This window comes from Budorcas taxicolor, chromosome 2, assembly GCF_023091745.1.
Source record: "Budorcas taxicolor isolate Tak-1 chromosome 2, Takin1.1, whole genome shotgun sequence".
NCBI classification, from domain to species: domain Eukaryota; kingdom Metazoa; phylum Chordata; class Mammalia; order Artiodactyla; family Bovidae; genus Budorcas; species Budorcas taxicolor.
In genome coordinates this window covers 115,589,513-115,611,634 of record NC_068911.1, presented here as the reverse complement: position 1 = coordinate 115,611,634, position 22,122 = coordinate 115,589,513, and the positions used below count along the sequence as shown (strand labels likewise).

The window sequence follows — 22,122 nt, the reverse complement described above, 5'->3', positions numbered from 1 at the left end:
CTGAGTTGGGATGATCTCCTGGAGAAGGGAATGGCTACCCACTCTAACAGTGTTGCCTGGAGAATCCCATGGACAGAGGAGCCCGACAGTCCACGGGTTGCAGAGTCAGCTCCTCCTAATTATAGAAATACTTGCTTACTGAGGAAAATTTGGAAGTAAGGAGAAGTTAAAATAGAAAGGCAAATTCATCCAAACTCTCATAACCCAATGTAATAACCTCTGTTAAAATGGTGTGTTTACTTCTAAGTCCCCTTTCTAGCCAAGAAGACATACACATGTACACACACTTACACACATGTAATTGAGATCATGATGTGTGGTTTTTTAATCCTCCTTGTTATATTTAATTCTCTATCATTCCATCATGAACATTTTCCCAGCTCACTAAAATTCTTCAGAGACTGCATTTTTAATGACTGTATAAAACTGGCATTTCCTAAACTTGTTGGCTATGGGAGGCCACCCTTTACTTACCTGGGGCACATCTAACCTGCCCTCACCCAGGGCTCCTGCCCTCACTTGAACAGAGAGACTGTGTCTCAACATCTCTGAGGCCGGGCAACCCTGGTCCAGAGAGGGGCAACAGCCTGACCTCCAGCTCCAGGCCCACCAAAACCCGTAACTCAGGTCCCTCACCTGGAAGCAGGGATCCTCCCTGCCTACCTTCCAGAGCTCTGGCAAGGATTAAGTGAAGCACCTGGAACCCAGAAGCCACGATTACATAGGCTAAGCTGTGGCCCAAATCCAGCTCTTGTTTATTGCAAAGCCTGCCTTTCACACTCTCTGACAGCAACTCCTGGTCAATGATGCACATTTGAACCATCTGGGGCTCTTTCAGAGCTGCTGCTGGTCCCACCCCAGACATTCGGATCCGGGGCACAGAATGCACCTAGGCCAGAGCTCCCAAGTGATCCTCATGTGCGGCCAAACTTGGAAACCGCTGCCCTGAGTACATGTTCCTGCCCCACCCACATAGTCCCCGTTTTGTGTGACATCATCCATGTCTGAGACTCCAGAGCAGATCCTTCTAGTTTGTCTCTAAAACTCTTGTTAGAATGTCAGGATCCCAGCGCAGTTACGTGTATGAAACCCACTGTAAACGGGCTGGTTCATCCCTCTTTGGAATCCTGTCCATGTCTTAAGTAGCCAGGAGCAGGCCTGGTTGGCACTGGGAGGAGGGGTTGGGCTACCTGTAGTCAGGGCTGTGGCACCCAGGCCTCTGTGGGGCAGGGTGCTCACCAGCCTAGGAGGTCTGAGGGCAGGGCCTGTTAGCAAGGGCAGGCTGGCCTTCGAGGGTCCTTAGGTGAGCTGGACATCTAGACTGCTAGACCCTGTTCAAAGCTCATGGTTCCCTACAAGCCTTAGGCCTCAAATCCCGCATCTCAGCCTGGAGTCCCTGCCTGGTGGGCTCCATGCCAGAATTCTGGGTATTCCATTAGGAAAAGAGGAGTCCAGGTGCTGGAGAGGGAGGGTCCTGATAGTTACGATGCCCACCCCACCAGGGAACTTAAAAGCAAACATAGCCCTGAGGCCTCTGACCTTGGAGATGTGAGTGGGGAGTCAGGCCCCCTGTTCGCTGGCTGAGACCTGCACTTGAGCTCTGCTCAGACTTCAGTTGCATTAAGCAGAAGCTGCTAACTCAGCCACAGGGACCAGGCAGGTCACTGGAATTAATAAGGGAGGCCATCCAGGAGAAGCAGGGCTTGGTGGCACCTGAGGCATTCCCATCCTGCCTGGAGCTGAGCAGGTGGAGCAGCCATGTGAACCCCTGGGCCTGGGTGGGCTTGTTTGCAGGACCAGCTAGAAATCTGGAGAGGTTTAAACAGGGATAGCTACTCAGATAGAAAGACAAAGCTGTGACTGTGTGGTCAGAGCAGAGCTCTGGGCGGGATGGACAAGTCTGAAGTGCTACCGCTCCCTGCTTCTCCTGGGTGCCCCACCTTACTAATTCCCATGACCTGCCTGGTCACCGAGGTTGAGTTAGCAGCCTCTGTTTAATGTAACTGACACCACCCTGGCGCAGGGCACCTCCCTGGACCCGGGGTCATTCTTGCCCCCAAGAGTCTCAGTCTGTGTGGGTGATGCCAGCACAGCTGGGTGCACTGCAGGGCCAGAAGAGGAAGCCCCTATTCCCTCTGGGGTAGCAGAGATGTGGGAAGGCTCTGGAATAGTCATGGGGAGAAGTGAGCCTGGGGTTGGTGATGAAAGGACCCCAAGGGCCTAGGAGGCCTAATGCCAGAGCCCCTCGCCAATCCCGTTGCCCCTGCTTCCTCCGCAGGGCCTGGTGGTGGCCATCCTCTACTGCTTCCTCAACGGAGAGGTGAGTGTTCTGGGGTTGCTCTGCTGCCTGGGGAGCTCCCTTGTCATTGGATTGTGGTTCAGAAGGGCCACCTGGAAAGGGTGGTAGGGAGTGGGGTATGGTGTGGGTGGGGGAGACCAGGGCCTCCTGGCTCAAAATCTGTCTTCCAGGAGTCTGAGCTCACTTAATGGGATCAACAGAATCACCCGGAGGCCTCGTTAAAACAACTGCTGGGTCCCACCTTGTTTCTAAACAGGCAAAAAGGCATCCTTTAGGTCTGGACTGGAGGCTGAGAATGTTTTAACAAGCACTCCAGGTGATTCTAACCCTTAGGCAAATTCAGGAAATGGAAAGTGGAGGAACCCCAACCCTAACAGAGGCTGCTGACTGCTGGTTGCCTGATGAGTGACCTCGGTCACTGCCCTGATCTGGGCCTCGGGCTTCCCATCTGTAAAGAGAGTGACTCAGGTGAAACGTCTGCCCCTCCATCCTCAGAGACCTCCAAAGAGTGTGACTGCTGAGCAGGGCTGTGGGAGCTGCACACTTAACTTTCAGTCTCTGTGCTTGCCCAGAGCATCTGGATCAGATCAGGAGGCTCCCGGCACAGAGGCCATGCAGTTGACATTAGTTGAACACAGTACTGCATGCAAATAAACCCTTCCTGGGGCTGTCAATCATCTGGTTCACCCCACTTGAATGGGAGTAGCCTCTGATATTTTCCCAAAAGTCAAGCATCAAACCTAGCCCCAAATGCTTTGCTGCTGCAGCTGGGGGTTGTGAAGGAAATTCCAAAGAGTAGCCCCTTGGTCCCTAGATGAGTTCTGAGCTAGAGTGGCTTCATGGGGACGTGTCCAGTTGTCCCAGGTGACCATCTGGAGATTGTGGAACGATCACAGGGCCCTTCTTCAGGATAGGTTTGCTGAGGTTTCTGGTGAAAGGTCCTAAGGGAGAGGGGCCCCTCAGTACCTATGGATGTCAGGGCTGAAAATGGTAAATCTGAGTGGAGGGGAAGGCATGCCCTCTGGGCAGGAGTGGCAGAGCCTGTGCTGAGGCCCCAGTGGAAAAAGCAGGACTCGGGCAAAGATCACCCTTCCTTCTTGACTGACTCCTGGTCTCCGGGGCAGGTGCAGCTGGAGGTTCAGAAGAAGTGGCGGCAGTGGCACCTCCGTGAGCTCCCGTTGCAGCCCGTGGCCCCCAGCTCCTCCTTCAGCAACGGCATCAAGGCCAGTCCCTCGGAGCAGAGTCGGGCCACCCATAGGACCAGTGTCATCTGAGGCTGGTCACCCCAGGTCCTGAGGGCTGACTGTTGCAGTAGGAGAGCCTGCCTTCCTGCCAGATGCTGTGTGGTCTCTCCAGTGACTATTACACCCCTCCTCCTGGCCTTGGGGTGGGGTTGTGGTCATGACTCCTCACAAATGATGGGGCCTGGGATAGCAAAAGGGCCTGGGATTCAGATCTGTTGAGTTTCCAGGAGAGGGCAGGGGAATAAATGGTAACTGGGATGAGACTTGGTTGGTATTTGTCGGTCTTCTTGTCCTTGAGACACAAGGTGGAGGATGCTGTCCCCCACTACTTTCTGGAGAAGGGGGCTTCCCTGACCTCCCTGCTGCAGTTTTCAGGAATAAGCTTAGAAGCCCAGTGATCCGGAAGATAGTGAGGAATAATGAAGCCTGGCGTGCTGCAGTCCATGGGGTCACAAAGAATCAGACATGACTTAGCAACTGAACAATAACCAGTGAACCAGAGAAATTGCCCTTGGCCTTGGGTGGACCCTCCCCAGCCCTCATTGCAACTCACCCATCCAGCTCTTACCCCGGAGCCTTCAAGACAACTCGATCAAGTTACAGGGAACCTTTTAATGACCCTAACAAGGGATGAGGCACCCTGTTATTCCTGCTTTCAGTTATCTGTGGTGGTGGTGGTGGTGGTTTAGACACTAAGTCATGTCCAACTCTTGAGACCCCATGGACGGTAGCTTGCCAGGCTCCTCTGTCCATGGGATTCTCCAGGCAAGAATACTGAAGTGGGTTGCCATTTCCTTTTCGAGGATCTTCCCGACCCAGGGATCATACCTGGGTCTCCTGCATTGCAGGCAGATTCTTTACCGACTTAGCTACGAGGGAAGCCCTCAGTTATCTGTAGTACTGCAGAAAATGGGGCAGAATCCATTTGACAGAAGAGAAACTGGTTCACCAATGTCCTGTGACTTGACCAAGACACCCAGCTGGAAGTGGCAGCTCAGTGCAGGACTTTTGATTTTAAATCCCCAGGCTCGCTCCAAGGCTGTCTGTCTTCCCTGCTCCCAGGCCGGGATGAATGGGGGCTTGTCTCCCTGTCCCACTGGGAATTTTCATCTTATCCTTAACTGTCTGGATCTCAGTTCCCTCGAATATCAGCATTCCTTCTCTGCTGGACATGTGAAGATTAAAGGACTGAATATTTGAACCTTTTTACAAAACACTGCCTATGTGCTCAGAGAAAGCATTTAGGACAGGAGCAGAGGCAACCCCTCTCCCGAGTAGAGGGAAGGGCATCTTGCTGGTGGGTGGGCCCAGCTCTAGTCCTGGCTTTGGGTGACCTGGACAAGTGGCTCTGGCCCCCAACTTCTGCATCTCACCCCTGCAGACAAGGAGGTCACCCTCTCTCACCTCATAGACCGCCCCTGGGGTGAAAAGGCCAGCTTGCCCATTTTCCAGGGCTAAGAATACATGTCTGCCTGTATGGTTGATATAACTTTCTCCAGAGACCCCAATGAACTCTGTACATCTTCGAATCAAGTTAAAAAAAAAAAAAAATCACGAGGTATAGGCACCCAGAAAGAGGACCTGGCAGGCAGAAACCCAAACCTCATGAGGCCAGAATGAACCAGGGAAGGCCTGAGCTCATCAGGTCAGGGAGGGGCACGGGGCTAGTATAGAATGAAATAGGCTGAGGGCAGAAAAAACCCCCAACTACTGGGCAGAAAAGGGACTGAAAAGGGGGCAATTTAATGCACAAAAATATAAAGCGGCCGGAAAGGGTGGAAATCTCCACTGATTCCTGTCTCCTTCACCTGCAGGCCTCTGTATCTAGGCTGGTTGTTAATCATTATCCAAGGTTTGGCCAGTTCCCTGTACCCCGTGGAGTCCAGATACGTGCTGTCTGGAGTGTGTTCTAGGATCAAAAATGGTACTGAGGCTATCTGGCCCTGACCAAAGATGGACACACATGCTATGTCAGAGATCCATTCATCACATGTTCAGTTGTGTCCAACTCTTTGCAACACCATGGCCTGTAGCCCGCCAGGCTCCTCTGTCCATGAGGATTTTCCAGGCAAGAATACTGGAGTGGTTTACCATTTCCTCCTTCCGGAGATCTTCCCGACCCAGGGATCGAGTCTCCTGCATTGGCAGGTGGATTCTTTACTGCTTGAGCCATCGGGGAGGTCCCTACATCAAGAGGACAGTATTATAAGTTAGGCAGCTCTCCTGGAAGGGCTTCAGGCAGTACTCACTAGGAGAGTACTCAGAGGGACAGCCAGCTGCTGGAAGCAGGGGTTATCCTGGGATTTTGAGGTACCCACAAAGGGCAGGGTTCAAATAAAGTCAAATGGTTTGAAAGCCTACTATATGCAAGCAATCCTGAACTCTGCTTCCCTGGCATGACCAAAGCTAAAGCAGGGAAAATGCAAAGGCCCTTTGAGCTGGTGGAAGAAAGTCTGAGGCACTAATTGGACACCCTTTGCTGGAAGGATGATTCACTCTTAGTCTCCCAGGAGGCCCAGGGGCCCTACAGCCCACATCCCAGCAGGGTCAATAAAACAGGTGTGAACTGTGCTTCCCTGTGCAGCCAGCCTGGGCACCAGTGACCCGAGCTGCTTCCAGGTCTATTCCCATCCCAGGAAGTGTTCAAGTAAAGGTTTTAAAATATGTTTATTCTTGTAAAATCAACATCCTATATAACACGGCTGCGGGTAAACTGGTGCAGCTGGTGGCATGGAGGCTCCCACCTGACCTCTGGGCTGCAGACCAGCTGCAAAGACCCCTGGGCCACTGGCCCAAACACACCAAGGCCAAGAGGCATCAATTTGAATGTCATATGTTGGAATTAGAAAAGTCATCTTTTCCGACCCCTCGCACTGCACGGCATGTGGGACTCAGTTTCCCAACCAGGGATCTAACCCATGTCCCCTGCATTGGAAGCCCAGAGTCTTAACCACTGGATCACCATGGAAGTCTGGAAAAGTCCCTTCATAGGCAGGCTTTCCGGTAACTTGATGTCCTTGGAGGAGGGTCCTAAACTTTTGTAGGCAGGCCCCAGGGATGCATGTTGTTGTTGATGTGGGTGATGCTGTTGATGTGCAGGCCACTGATAGCATTCAGGAAGAGAAGGAAGGAAGCTGTGAAGTCACTCCAGAACATCAGGCTGAGGCCCAAGAGCGTAACCTGGCTCCTGAGAAGGACCAGGAAGCTCAGGAGGCCCCCAAAGGAGAGGATGAATGAGATGAGTAGGAGGGTGGAGCCCAGAGCCCACTTCCGCCAAGCGAGGGAGTCCTCGCACACTTGGGACACTATGAGAAACTCCAGGCCAAAGATGGCGACCACCACGGCCAGGGTGGCCACGACACGGGCCACAGCCATGCCCGAGGCCAGCCAGGGCACCTGGGCCTGACTCAGGTCTCGGAGGCAGTGCAGCTCCGTCTGGTTGGAGGCAGTGCAGAAGCGCCACAGTCCGAAGAGGCGGTCGTCTGCCAGGAGCCATTCGCCATCACAGATTGATATGGAGGAGAGGACCACAGCCAGGGAGGTGCACAGGATGATGAGGGCTCGGGTAAAGCACTCAAGGAAGGACCGGTGGGGCCTCCTTTGGCCCAGCAGCCTCTGTGCCTGGAAGACAGCATGGGGCAGCATGTCAGGGAGTGCCCCCCGCCACACCCCACCAGCCTCTTCAGGGAGGACCCACAACATGCGATTCAGATTCCCACTGCCACTGGAACCCTTCTCCCATCCTGCCTGTTCCTGGCCCACCCTCCATTCAAGACCTATAAGCACTGTCTGTGGATCCAGTTATTTATCAGGCAAAGAGTTCCCTGCCCTTTCTTTAATGATTTTATAATGAATAAAAAGCCCAAATTCCATTTGCCTGTCTATACTCTTTAGCCCATTCTGAAGTCAGAAAACCTGTTTGACCTGGCTGTTGTGACCTTGGGCCAGCAGACAGCCTTGGTTTCTTTATATGCGAAACAAGAACACGACACAGAGTTATTAGCACATCAGTGATAGTTTCCTCCCCTGACTCCTGGTCTCCCCCAGTTTCATCCTAATCTGTACCTTCTGAACTTGCCAGGACCCAGGTGCTCAGTGACGTTTGCACTTCACCCTTCAGTCTGGCTTAGCCTGTACCCCACCCAGAACATGCCACCACTAGGTGTTCCAGCAGCTTCTGGGGTTGGAAGGGGAGTCCCTGGGGCTCCCCTTCAGTCTCTGGTTTCAGCCCTGGAAAAGTGCACTGTCCTCTCTCCTGGCAACCTGGGCCAAGCGCCCAGTGAGGTGTCTCTTGTTACAACTCTGGGGCACCCTCCAGTCACAGTCCCTCAACCCAGAAGCAAAAAGAATGCTTCAAAGAGTGGCACGCCTTAGATGGCCCACAAGAGCTCCCAGAGCATCCTCCCCACCACCCTGCTCAGGCATACAGCCCTCTTCCCATGCCGAGGACAAGCCTAGAACTTTCTTCCTCACCTACTGGCTCCTCCACTTGGAAGACTCTTCTGGCTGCCCCCCTTTCTCCATTCTTCATGTCTCGACTAAAACACCGCCTCCGTAACCACCCAACCCAGAAGGGACTCCCTCTGGTCACTCTCAGAGGAACCGTTCTGATAAGTTACCTATTTCTGTCTGAATAGTGGTTGTATGTTATCTTCTGTCTCACTCGGAGACTGAGGTCTCCAGGAGGCCAGGGCCTTTCCCTAGCACCTGGCACCGTGCTCAAGAGCCATGAGATAAATGAACGTCAAGCTTGCAACCACTGCCGCTTTCACCTGAAGCTCCCTTTAAACCATCTCCTGCCCAGTCCTAAATTATGTCCTTTATAGTGAGTGTGGAGGCAGCCCAGGTTACTCCTTGGTTTGGGAAGTAAGCAAAGCAGAAAACTCAAGCGTGACGATCACTGCTAGGGAAACCAACCAAAAGGGGACTCTAGGGTCAGCCCTACCCACGTGCAAACAGAGGCTTCCAGAGGCAGGCCTGGGCCACCCCCTCAGTGAGGGGCAGAAAACAAGGCCTCACTCCTGGGAGACCCTGTGGTCAGAGCCCCAGCAGGAACATCAGGCTGCCTGCTAACCTGCCCACCTTAGCAGCCCCAGGGATACAGGAAAGAATCCTATTTGCTTTCAGCACTGCTGCCTAAGTTAGGATCCCATTTCACCCTTAAACCCGAGTCTGGACTTCCCTGGTGGTACAGTGGATAAGAATCTGCTTGCCAATGCAAGGGACAAGCATTCAATCCCTGGTCTTGGACAATTCCACATGCCAGAAGAACTAAGCCCGTGTGCCACAATTAAGCCTAGAGCCTGTGCTCCACAACAAGAGAAGTTACTGCAGTGAGATGCCTGGGCACTGTGATCAAGAGTAACCTCTAGGCTCACCACCACTTTAAAAAAAAAGAAAAGAAATAGCTGCTTTTTCATTAAAAAAAAGAGAACAAACTAGTCTGGTGGAGTAGGAAACTTCATGGGGGGTATGCAAAGACAGCAACTGTCACAGAGGCCAAGGGACCTGCCCAAGAGCATTGACCTACATCACAGTAAAGTCTGACACAGCGGCTCAACAGCTGTATCATGTGGCGAGGTGGGGGTGGGGATGCATGCTGCCAATAAATACTGACTTGGGCCATCCTGTGAGGGGCTCAGTATAGTGGTGAGGAAAAGGAGTGGAGGGGACTGAGAGACACCCAAGGACACCGATGCAGATCCAGACATAAAGGCAGCCTGGTGTGCTGTAAAGAGCATTCAGGTGGGAGTGTCCTTGTCTCTTAGCAGGGGGAGGGGGGCCCCTCACTTCAACCCATCAGATCCTTTTTTCCTGCCAGAGCCACTGGGAATCTGAGTCTGTACTGGATTTCAATAGAAAATTTGGCTCTACTGCTAGGAAAACCAAGGGAGCTTTGAAACCTCTGATTACAAACCATAAAGGTGCTTGTCTTTGCAAGGTTTCTTAACCCCCTTGACTCTGGTTTCTCATCTACATTCTGTAGGAGTTAGTGACTGCTGCAGGAAAGCATAGCCATGTAGGCACCTCATGAGGTTTTAACACCCCTAGAGGTTGTTAAGTTTCTAGGATGGGAAAACCCCAGACGCAGGCAACAAGTCACAAGAATACAGTACCCAGAGGCCTTTTGACCTTGGACATCACGCTGTCTGGAGAAAAAGCACATGCTATCCTGCGCTCAGCCCTACCTGTCCTGGGCACTGACTGGACTTTAATCTCCAGGCCCTCAGACATTCAGAAAGACAGCTGACATCAGGTCATTTTCCCCCTCCCATCCCAAAGTAGGGCCTCATTCAAACTCTGACACCAATAAAACTCCCAAGGATTAAATGAGATTATGTATATAAAGATGCTTGGCACATGAGCAGTCCTGATTTACTATAGCTAGTCCTAACATTAGGAACAATAAGTCCTCATTCCTCACCACTCCCCCTCCCCCCCCCACACACCTGAGCTTTGAGCCATCCAAGGCCTGAACCTCTCCTGGAGGTCAGTTGAGCCTCAGCATGGTAAGTGGAAGGTTTGTGGACCACCCAGGATGAGGGCAGTTGAGCCCTGTCCCTGATACTGCCCAGCCCAGCTCCTTGACCTTGGGCAAGTCACTTTAGTCTCTTAGGGCCTGGACTTTCTCCACTAAAAAAGAAAAAAAAAAAAAATGGAAGAGGCATTTCCCCTTTTCATCCAGCTCCCTGAATGATTTCCAGTGACCTGTAGAACAGGTCTTGACACTCTTGGGCTGCTGAGTCCACTGCCAAGATCCTGTCTTCCTCTACAACCCAAGACCCCATCTGATTCCATCAGCCCCTAAGTAGACACTCCGGGCTGCTCACTACTCATTCTGCACATCACCCCTCCCTCCTTATTTGCCCCAACCCCCCATTGCCCACTGAGCCCAAGGCCAGGTCAGGCCCTTCTCCTCATCAGCTGGAAATCCCGTCTGTGCTCAGCCGCTGAGTCGTGTCCCACTCTTTGGGACCTCACTCTAGCCAGGCTCCTCTGTCCCTGTGATTCTCTAGGCAAGAGTTCTGGAATGGGTTTGCCATTTCCTCCTCCAGAGGAGCTTCCCCCACCCAGGGATCAACCTGGGTCTCCTGCATGGGCAGGCGGATTTTTTTTTTTTAACCACTGAGCCTCACAGAAAATCCCTTCTACAGCTTCCTAAACAGTAAGCCCATTCTTGCCAGCATGACCCCAGGACACTGATCAGAGAGGTACAGGAGCCAGTCTGCTTGGTTTTTAGCTCTTTGACAAGTTATTTATCCCTGGAGATAACTAGTCTTGCCTCCTGCCCTCTTGGTGGAGCTGAACCGAGTTCTGAACACCGCAACTGCATAGAACAGTCCCAGGCCTGCGGTTAAGTGCTCCTAAGTGTCAGCGACTATCTTCAAGCACAGCCTCCCACCCAGCCAGTAGCGCTCCAGGGTTTTAACTTCATCTTTTCCGCCCACCCCCCCAACCCCCTTCTCCATCCTTCGCTAAAAATCAAGTCCTTCAACCCGGCTACCAGTCTTCCTGCCCCTCCCAGCCCGGTAAGAAGCTCTCCCCGACCCCTTAGTCCTGTCGCAGTTTCTGATCTAGCACTCACTTCCCCGGACCCATCTGAATCGTGCTTGCAAGTCTCTCCCCAGCTGGGCCGCGGGCCCCTCGAGGCGCGATCACACCCGATCCCACCCCCCACGCATAAGGTCCGGAGGCAGACCGGTCGGGACTTCAGATTATGCCCAGAACAGTAGGGAGTAACTCGCTGCATCCCGCTCTCGGGCTGCTGAATCCCGGCCGCAGGAGGTTTGCGGGAGGCTTGTGGGTGGAGTTTCTCCTGTTCGGGTCTAGTCTGGCTCTCACTCGATTCTGGGGCTGAGCTGGCCGCCACCGGCAGGTCACTTCACCTGAGCCTCAGCCTCCGCATCTGTAAACTGGGCGGAGCTCTGGGGTCAGTGCTGTGGCGCTCTGAGCGCTCGCGGGCTGAGCGTGCGGCCCGCCAGGACCATCAGGTCGGGACACGGGCCGGCGGGACGCGTCCGCTATGGAAGCTCGGCCGCCGGGTAGGAGAACGACACGCCCGAGGGGCGGAGGGAGACGGGCAGGTTCCCCAGCAAACGCCTCGCATCGCTGAGAAACCTCATCTCTGCAAGGCCGGCCCCTCACCTCACTACAGTGTTCCCAGGTTTCCGCGCGTCCCAGCGAATCCACCCCCGTCCCCGTCCCCACAAAACTCAGTTTTGCGGAGGGGAGATGGTACTCCTGGCTCGGGTTCAGGAAAGTTCTGGCTTCCTGAGACATGTCTCCTCCTCTGAGGAGCGAACCTCACTCTATAAGTGGATTCCGTCCATCCTCCGCCCCCAAAGCGCCCCCTTTTAAGAGGGACCCTTCTGTTAAACCTAACCGATGGAAACAGAGGACCCCAAAGAGAAGTAAGACAACCCCCTGACCCCGAGACTTTTGGGAGCCTCGTGTGTGCGAAGGACCCGAGCGACAAGACCGAGCCACAGAACAGTGCTGGGGTGGAAGAGGGGTCCCAGGTGGCTTCCTGACTGCCCCCTGGACCCTGGCAGGGCACTCCTACCGCTCTCACCGCGGCCGCTCGCTCACCTGAACGCCGAGGGCTGTCATCCTGCACCCGGGCTCTTCGCGAACTCCCACCAGCTGCCTCCACGATCCCTAGCGCCGATCTGCCGAGGCAGACCCTCGCGGCTTAGGAATCTCTTCTCAGGGGGCGGGGCCGGGGGCGCAGGGTGGGTCGGAGGGCGGGGCGAGCGAAGGGCGGAGCGGGGAAGGGAGGGGAGGGGAGGGGCGGGGAGGAGCGGGAGGGACGGGGGGGAGCGGGAGGGACGGGGGGGAGCGGGAGGGACGGGGGGGAGCGGGAGGGGCGGGGAGGGGCCCTGGGTATCAGCAAGCTTGGTGCTGCTGGACGGGCTGCCGGCGGGGCTGTTCCCCGCCCCGGGCCCCTGGGTGGACGCAGAATCTGCGGGGCCGCGGGAAGGAGCCACTGGGGAGGGGTGGGAAGCCAGGACAAGGCCAAGAAGTGTAGGCTTGGTCGGCGGACCCGCGAAATCCAGGCCTGGAGTTATTCCCTCGCTCTGAGGACTGCTGTGCGCCCGGCACCGATTTCCCAACGGCCAGGACCGCGCAGGAGGAAGGCCAGCGACCCAGGACCTGATCCCGCCCCAGCGTGTCCGCCTGAGCGTCAGGGGAGGCAGAGGCGTCTAGAGCACAGCGCCCGCCTGGGCTCCGCGGCTTCCAGCATCTTGTACTGTGTGATCCCGGGCTCTTCTTTTTCTGTTGTTCAGTCGTTGAGTCGTGTTTGATTCTTTGCGACTGGACGGACTGCAGCACGGCAGGCTTCCTTGTCCATCACCACCTCCCAGAGTTTGCTCAAACTCATGTCCATTGAGTCTATGACACCATCCAACCATCTCATCCTCTGTCGCCGCCTCCTTCTACCTTCAATCTTTCTTAGCATCAGGGTCTTTTCCAGTGAGTCGGCTTTTCTCATCAGATGGTCAAAGCATTGGAGCTTCCTCAGTCCTTCTAATGAATATTTAGGGTCGATTTCCTTTAGTATTTAGACTTCCCCGGTGGCTCAGACGGTAAAGCGTCTGCCTACAATGCAGGAGACCTGGGTTCCATCCCTGGGTCGGGAAGATGCCCTGGAGAAGAAAATGGCAACCTACTCCAGTATTCTTGCCTGGAAAATCCCATGGACAGAGTAGCCTGGTGAGATATGGTTCATGCGGTCACAAAGAGTTGGACAGGACTGAACGACTTTCACTTTCACTTTTCTTTAGGATTGACTGGTTTGATCTCTTTGCTGTCCAAGGAACTCTCAAGATTTTTCTCCAGCACCACAATCTGAAAACATCAATTCTTTGGCACTCAGCCTTCTTCATGGTCCAACTCTCACACCTGAACATGACTACTGGAAAAACCATAGCTTTGACAACACAGACTGTTGTTGGTAAAATGATGTCTCTGCTTTTTAATATGCTGTCTAGGTTTTTCATAGCTTTTCTTCCTAGGAGCAAGCATCTCTGAGCCATGGTTAATAAATGAGATAATATTCATGAAAGATCAGAGTCTTGCCAGGCCCTCAGTTAAGTGTGAAAATAGTGGAATCTTCAGGCCAGTCTTTCCTGTGTCGCTTTTCTCTCCCCCAAAGAGGGATGTACAGCTCTAACCCTAACACCCCCTCCTTCCCAAAGGGAGAATGTATAACCCTGCCTGCCTCCTTGCCACCTCCTGCGTGCATGCTAAGTTGCTTTAGTCATGTCTGACTCTTTGTGACCCTATGGACTGTAGCCTGCCAGGCTCCTCTGTGCATGGGATTCTCCAGGCAAGAATACTGGAGTGGGTTGCCATGCCTTCCTCTGAGGGATCTTCCTGACCCAGGGATGGAACTTGCACCTCTTTTGTCTCCTGCATTGGCAGGTGGATTCTTTACCACTAGCACCACCTGGGAAGTCACCTTGCTGCCTCAGGGACCATCAAAAAGGCAAATGACAGGGATTTCCCTGGTGGTCCAGGTGGTTAAGACTCTGCACTTCCATTGCAGTGGGCATGGATCCCTGGTTGGGGAATTAAGATCCCTCATGCCAGGTGGGATCAAAAAAGGATTAAAAGAAACAGCAAACAGGACAAAACAAAACTCATTGTTTTTCCTGGACTTTTGACAAGGCCAGAGTTCTCAAGTCCCCACCCGCAAAAGGGTAAATTCCCACTAAGACCCTCCCCTCCCTTCTCAGTTGTAGGAAGGTGTGTGTTGATAAACAGGGAGGGGGTTTCTCCTTAAGGTAAAGCAAGATTGCCTTTCTCCTTAACTAAGTGAGTGAAGTGAAGTTGCTCAGAGAGTTCAACTCTTTGCGAACCCATGGACTGTAGCCTATCAGGCTCCTCTGTCCATGGAATCTTCCAGGCAAGAGTACTGGAGTGGGTTTCCATTTCCTTCTCCAGGGGATCTTCCTGACCCAGGGGTCGAACCCGGGTCTCCCACATTGCAGGCAGATGCTTTACCATCTGAGCCACCAGGGAAGCCCCTTAACTAAGGAGGTTGAATTAAATGATTTGGCTCATTCAGGCAGGCAGGTAGCTCCCCAGTGACTTCACTCATGTTTTTAGTTGCTGTTCATTCGCTAAATTGTGTCCATCTCTTTGTGACACCCCATGGGCTATAGCCTGCCAGGCTCCTCTGTCCATGGAATTCTCTAGGAAAGAATACTGAAGTGGGTAGCCATTCCCTTCTCCAGAGAATCTTCCCAACCCAGGGATGGAACCCAGGTCTCCTACACTGCAGGCAGATTCTTTACCATCTGAGCCACGAGGGAAGCCCCTCACTTGAGTTTGAGTGAGTGAAGTCGCTCAGTCGTGTCTGACTCTTTGCGACCCTGTGGACTGTAGCCTAACCAGTTCCTCTGTCCATGAGCTTTTCCAGGCAAGAATACTGGAGTGGTTGCCATTTCCTTCTCCAGGAGATCTTCCCAACCCAAGGATTGAACCCAGGTCTCCTGCTTTGTAGGCAGATGCTTTACCATCTGAGCCACCAGGGAAGATCACTTGAGTTTACCCAAGGATATTTTCACTGAATGCTCCCACCCCCTTCTCCCTGTTGGATGTTCATCTGATTCCAGTACTGCCTAAGACACCTTGTCAAATCCCTTAACCTATCGCCCACTTTGTTCTTCCTAAGATTCTGTGTGTGGTCAGGCACATTTGTGTGTATGCTGCCTGTTATGTTTTTTTTGATAAGAATAGAAAGTCTTGAATCAGTGGAAATTAGAGTGACATGTCTTGTCAGCAAGATCTCTGGAGAAGCAGAAATGACTTAGGAATAATAATGAGGAAGTGATGGTCCTCTTCCAATCATTTTATGGTCATAAGAAAGCCCAGGTTCTTCACTGATGGTCCAGTGATTAAAACTCCATGCTTCCACTCCAGAGGGCACCAGTTCAGTCCCTGGTTGGAGAACTAGATCCCATATGCTGCATGTGGTCCAAGACACAGTCAAAGTCTAGGTGGAGTTTGTGCCAAGGACCAGGCATCCAGTCTGGGCACCTGGGCCAGCCCTTCCTTTGAATTATAGGGTACCAGGGTTTCCAAGGTCCCTCCACAGTGCCAGTGAAACAGAAGGGAAGAGGGTAGGGCAGCCTGAGAACATGACATAAACTGGTTAGAACCAAATGGGAACAAGATGGTGGACAAGTCCAACTTCCACTAGACTTTGAGACTAGTATATGTTCACTGTAACACATTAGATAAATGACTTACCCACAGGTGCCATGACAGTTCCAAAGCCAACCATTAAAGACCAAAAAGTGGGTGATAATCCAATTCCTGGAAATCTCTTCTCCAAAGTAGTTGCAATAATCCTTCCACTCATTAGCCTGTGAAATTACTCAGTCCATGAAAGCTAATCACACATTTTGAGGCTGCTCTCACCTTCTGGGATGGCCCATACACTCTGTCTTTGGAATGTGTTTTTCTCTAAATAAATCCGTTTCTAGAGGAAGAGATGTTTTGACAGAAGCAGAGGTCTGAGTGAGACCATTGCTGGCATTGAAGATGAAAGGGATGAGAGCAGCCTCTAGAAACTGGAAAAGAATTTCCAGGCTTCCAGTTCAAGATGGTGGAGTAGAAGGATGTGTGCTCATCACCTGCGAGAACACCAAAATCACAACTAGCTGTTGAACAACCAAGGATAGGAGAATGCTGGAACCCACCAAAAAAAAGATACCCCATGTCCAGGACAAAATAGAGGCTGCAGCAAGATGGTAGGAGGGGCACAATTATGATAAAATCAAATCCTACACCCACCAGGTGGGTGACCCACAAACTGGAGAACAATAATACGAAAAAGTTCTCCCACTGCTGTGAAGATTTTGAACCCCACGTCAGGCTTCCTGGTCTGGGGATCCAACATAGGGACTGACCCAGGGAATCTGGCCTTGAATGCCAGAGGGATTTGAATATAGGACTTCCACAGTATTGGGAGAACACAAACAAAATCTTGCACGCACCAAGACCCAGAGGAAAGGAGCAGTGATCCTACAGGAGACTAAACCAAAATTACCTGCTAGTGTTGGAGGGTCTCCTGTGGAGGTATGGGTCAGCAGAAGTTCATCACAGGGATGGCACTGGCAGCAGCAGTCTGGGAAGGTCCCGCTTGGCATAAATCCTCTTGGAGGTCACCATTAAGTCTACCATAGGGGTCATAGAACCCTGGGTCACCTCAGGCCAAAGAACTACCAGGGAGGGAGTGCAACCCCACTCATCAGCAGATAATTGGATTACAGCTTTACTGAGCAAATCCCTTCCCACCTGAGCAAGATCCAGTCACTCCCATCAGGAAGCTTACACAAGCCTCTTAGCCTCTTCCATCAGAGGGCAGACAGAAGAAGCAAGAAGAACCACAGTCCCACAGAGGCTAGAACAAAGCTACATTACAGAAAGTAAACCAGCATGAAAAAGAAAGTTCTGTCCCACATGAAGGGACAAAGTAAGTTCAGTTCAGTCGCTCAGTCATGTCCGACTCTTTGCGACCCCATGAATCGCAGCACACCAGGCCTCCCTGTCCATCACCATCTCCCGGAGTTCACTCAGACTCACGCCCATTGAGTCCGTGATGCCATCCAGCCATCTCATCCTTGGTCATCCCTTTCTCCTCCTGCCCCCAATCCCTCCCAGCATCAGAGTCTTTTCTAATGAGCCAACTCTTCGTGTGAGGCGGCCAAAGTACTGGAGCTTCAGCTTTAGCATCATTCCTTCCAAAGAAATCTCAGGGTTCATCTCCTTCAGAGTGGACTGGTTGGATCTTCTTGCAGTCCAAGGGACTCTCAAGAGTCTTCTCCAACACCACAGTTCAAAAGCATCAATTCTTCGGTGCTCAGCCTTCTTCACAGTCCAACTCTCCCATCCATACATGACCACTGGAAAAACCATAGCCTTGACTAGACAGACCTTAGTCGGCAAAGTAATGTCTCTGCTTTTGAATATACTATAACTTTTCTTCCAAGGAGTAAGCGTCTTTTAATTTCATGGCTGCAGTCACCATCTGCAGTGATTTTGGAGCCCCCAAAAATAAAGTCTGACACTGTTTCCACTGTTTCCCCATGTATTTCCCTTGAAGTGATGGGACTGGATGCCATGATCTTCGTTTTCTAAATGTTGAGCTTTAAGCCAACTTTTTCGCTTTCCTCTTTCACTTTCATCAAGAGGCTTTTTAGTTCCTCTTCACTTTCTGCCATAAGGGTGGTGTCATCTGCATATCTGAGGCTATTGATATTTCTCCCGGCAATCTTGATTCCAGCTTGTGTTTCTTCCAGTCCAGCATTTCTCATGATGTACTCTGCATAGAAGTTAAATAAGCAGGGTGACAATATACAGCCTTGAGGTACTCCTTTTCCTATTTGGAACCAGTCTGTTGTTCCATGTCCAGTTCTAACTGTTGCTTCAAAACAACCAAATGAAGTGGAGATAGGCCATGTTGTAGAAAAAGAATTCAGAATAATGATAGTGAAGATGATCCAGGATCTCAGGGAAACAATGGAGAAGATACAAGAAATGTTTACTCAAGACCTAGAAGAACTAAAGAACAGAGAGGAATAACACACTAGAAGGAATGGATAGCAGAGTAACTGAGGCAGAAGAGCAGATAAATGGCCTGGAGGATGGAACGGTGGAAATCACTGATGCAGAACAGAATATAGAAAAATGAATGAAAAGAAATGAAGACAGCCTAAGAGACCTCTCGGACAACAATAAACACACCAACATTTGCATTATAGGGGCCCTAGAAGGAAAATAAAGAGAGAAAGAGCCTGAGAAAATATTTGAAGGGATAATAGCTGAACACTTCCCTAACATGGGAAAAGAAATAGTCAACCAAGTCCAGAAAGCACAGAGAGTCCCAGGCAGGATAAACCCAAGGAGGAACACACCAAGACACATAGTAATAAAACTGGCAAAAATTAAAGACAAAGATAAAAGATTAAAAACAACAAGGGAAAAATGACAAATAACATACAAGAGAGCTCCCATTAGGCTATCAACTGATTTCTCAACAGAAACTCTACAAGCCAGAAGGGAATGGCATGATATATTTAAAGTGATGAAAGGGAAGAATCTACAACCAAGAATACTCTACCCAGCAAGACTCTCATTCAGATTTGATGGAGAAACCAAAAGCTTTCCAGACAAGTAACAGTTAAGAGAACTCAGCACCACCAAACCAGCTTTACAACAAATGCTAAAGGAACTCCTCTAGGCAGGAAACACAAGAGAAGGAAAACACCTACAGAAAATAAACCCCAAACAATTAAGAAAATGGTAATAGGATCATACATATTGATAATTACCTTAAATGTAAATGGATTAAATGCACCAACCAAAAGACATAGCCTGGCTAAGTGGATGAAAACACATGCATGTATGCACTTCCACTTACCACATCACTCTGCTTGACCCCCCAAATTGTATGTAATTATTTTATATTGTTAAGTTAATCATGTTCCCATTATGGCTTGCAATTGTAATTATCTTTTATGTTTTCCTCTGTCTGTTGAATGTGAGGGCTTCCCTGGTGGCTCAGGTGGTAGAGAATGTGCCTGCAATGCAGGACACCTGAGCTTGATTCCTCGGTTGGGAAGATCTCCTGGAGGAGGGCATGGCAACCTACTCCAGTATTCTTGCCTGGAGAATCCCTGTGAATAGAGAAGGGAGTCTGGTGGGCTACAGTTCACGGGGTTGCAAAGAGTTGGACACGACTGAGTGACTAAGCAGAGCACATTGATTGTGAAAATTGATAAAGATCTTTCACTATTGTGATTATGTAACTATACTCACTTAATACCATTGTTTCATGATTGGTCAACAGAAAAATAATAGAATCCTATATAATCAAAATGATCATTTGGTAGAAAAACCTGTTATCACTTTTAAAAATCCAGATGCATATCAGAATTATCTTGGAATTTTTTGAAAAATACCCAGAAAAAAGAAAAAGCCCAGGTATTGCCTGTTCTCTCCAGAGCTCCAGATATGTTTCTAGTGAGCAGCCTTGGACTGGACTATATGACACTCTTTTACTTTTATCTAGTTTCTTTCACGTTTTCTATTTCATATTCAGTGCTCCCATTTCATTTAGTTTATGTTTTCCAGCTTCTCCATCTCTCTCTCTCTCTCTTTTTTTTTTTGATGTTCTTTCTCAAGACTTTATCAAGCATAGTAGAAAAGCTTTTGTATACATATATGTAAATAGTATGTATAATACATATTTTAGAAAGCTTATGAATTTTTGCCTGACTAAAAAGTTATGTCATTTTGATTCCACTTGTTGGACAGTATGAATAGAATGCTAGATTTCTAATTAAAAAAAATAGATATGCAGCAAGCGACAAACATTTACTGTATAGCATGGGGAACTATAGTCAATATCTTGTAATAACCTATAATGGAAAATAAGCAGAAAAATAATATATGTGTATATGTATAACTGAACCACCTTGCTGTACACCTGAAATATTGTAAGTCAATTATACTTCAATAAAGAATATTAAGAAACAAGAAATTAATCCATTTCTTTCCTATAACTTTGTCTCTCACCAAATTCTCTCTGTGATGAGACATGAAGAACTTTCATCAAATCCTGAAACCAGGTGTGTGACCTCAGTTGGAAGACTGGGTTTTGACTGAGTTCGAGTCCCGGCCACATGGGTTCAAGTCCCAACCTGAGTTGCATGGTTTCACCAGGTCTGAGCAGAGCAGGTTGGCAGTGCCCACCGCATTCCCAGGTGAGGCAGTGAGAGGCTGACAATCCACTTAGCAGGAGGCGACTGTCTGGAGGGGCAGGGCTTCGCAGTGCGGGGTGGAAGGAGGGAGTTGGCAGGGGCAGAGGTGCAGGGGAATGAGAGGGTGGGCCCTTCAGGGGTGAAAACCAGAACAGCCTGGCGTGAGTGGTGGGAGAGCAGAGAAGCTACCTTCTTGCTTGGCTCTCTCTGCCATTTTTGCACCTGTCCTACTTCTAGGCCTGGCCAGTGTTGGGGAAAGAGGACTAGTATAAAGAAAGCAAGGATGTGGCCCCCACTTGCCCCTCTGACCACTCTTGTCTGATGAGAAAGACTCAGGCACTTGTCTTATAATAGAACACTCCAAGGCAAGGGCACAGGTATCATTTAATGACTCAACCAGCTCAGCCAGCAAGTACTGCTCACCTCCAGACCGTCTTACTCTAGGCTGCTTCCTCTGCCTGAAATGTACTTCCTCAAGACCCTCACATCTAAGACCCACCACCTCACCCCCTGCCGTGATCACCACATCTGAAAGAGAGCTCCTTTGTCCTCTTTTCGCTTCCCCATTACCACCCCCCACCCCCTACACGTCTCCTCTCCCTCCACCGTGTAAACTCCAAGAGGCCAAGGACTCTGCCGTGTTCACTACTATATCCCTGCTGCCTAGGACAGAGCCAGGCACACGGGTTGTTGTTGTTTAGTTGCTAAATCGTGTCTCTTTGAGACCCTGTGGACTATAGCACGCTAGGCTCCTCTGTCCTCCACTATCTCCCAGAGTTTTCTCACATTCGTGTCCATTGAGTCTGTGATGCTGTCTAACCATCTCATCCTCTGCTGCCCCCTTCTCCTTTTGCCTTCAATCCTTCCTAGCATCAGGGTCTTTTCCAATGAGTCAGTTCTTCACATCAGGTGGCCAAAGTATTGGAGCTTCAACTTTAGCAACAGGCACCTAGTAGGTGCTCAATAAATATTGAATGTATGGATGAGTTAACTATACCTATTGTGTTTCCACTGTCCTGGCTAATGAGAGACAAAGAAGAAAAAGACAAAGTTCCTGTCGGGGTAAGATGCTTGGGTTTTAGGGTCAAATTCTGCCTCCCTTCATTTCTGTTTCCTCCCCAGCCTCCCCAGTTGAGGCCCACATCCTCCTCCCATCTGTCCCCCCATATCCTGGTCCACACCATCCTCTTCTGTCTCCAGCTCTAGGCTCCAGCACTTCTAATGTGGACAATGTTTAACAGCCTCCAGCTGGACCTCCCTGCCTCCACTCTCAACCTCCTCTGTCCCTACGTGCAGCTTCCCATTCCCTCCTTCCCAAGGCCCATGAGGCTGCTGGCTGCTCTACCCTCAGAGCCTCATGCTCTTGGCTGGCCCAGGTGGATGTGTGGCACCCTGAGTGGGGAGCTCTGTCCAGTCTTAGGTTTCCTATGCTCATGGTCCCCTGGTGTGACAGGCCTTCCCTGGTGACAGCTGGACAGGCTGTCACCTCTTCAAGGACCTCCTTTGACTTCACCAGCTAGAGTAGCACCCCCCCACACTTGAGCCTGTTACTTTTGTATTTCTTTTCTTTTCTTGTGTATATACTGTCTCACTCTTTAAAAAAAAAAAAATTTATTGAAGTACTGTTGATTTACAGTGTTGTAGACCTTCATATTCTCTTGACCATTAGCTAAACTTCTCTACCTGTCTGTTTCCCTCTCTAAAACACAACACACAACCGCAGCACTAGGCCTCTCTCTCACCCCTGCATGCCCATTGCAAGAGCAGGGAATGGTCCATAGAGCTTGCTGTTTGATGAAGCAGG

The 22,122-nt window shown here is 50.6% G+C and overlaps 2 protein-coding genes across 2 annotated transcripts in view; one reads left to right on the top strand and one right to left on the bottom strand.

Moving 5' to 3' along the window:
* SCTR (secretin receptor) overlaps nucleotides 1-3,736 on the top strand; it is a 69,942-nt gene extending 66,206 nt beyond the window's left edge. Inside the window, exons 12-13 of the mRNA XM_052635762.1 lie at nucleotides 2,279-2,320; nucleotides 3,424-3,736. Of these exons, the coding sequence (XP_052491722.1) occupies nucleotides 2,279-2,320; nucleotides 3,424-3,573 (192 nt within the window). The 3' untranslated portion in view covers nucleotides 3,574-3,736. The remainder of the gene's footprint in view (nucleotides 1-2,278; nucleotides 2,321-3,423) is intronic.
* A 2,543-nt stretch (nucleotides 3,737-6,279) lies between these two features.
* On the bottom strand, nucleotides 6,280-12,191 carry TMEM37 (transmembrane protein 37). The gene is made up of 2 exons (XM_052636151.1): nucleotides 12,133-12,191; nucleotides 6,280-7,164 (listed from the first exon to the last, which is right to left on the bottom strand). The coding sequence occupies exons 1-2, from the start codon at nucleotides 12,151-12,153 to the stop codon at nucleotides 6,574-6,576; spliced, it is 612 nt and encodes a 203-aa protein (XP_052492111.1). The 5' UTR covers nucleotides 12,154-12,191; the 3' UTR covers nucleotides 6,280-6,573.
* Between the last annotated feature and the right edge of the window lie 9,931 nt (nucleotides 12,192-22,122).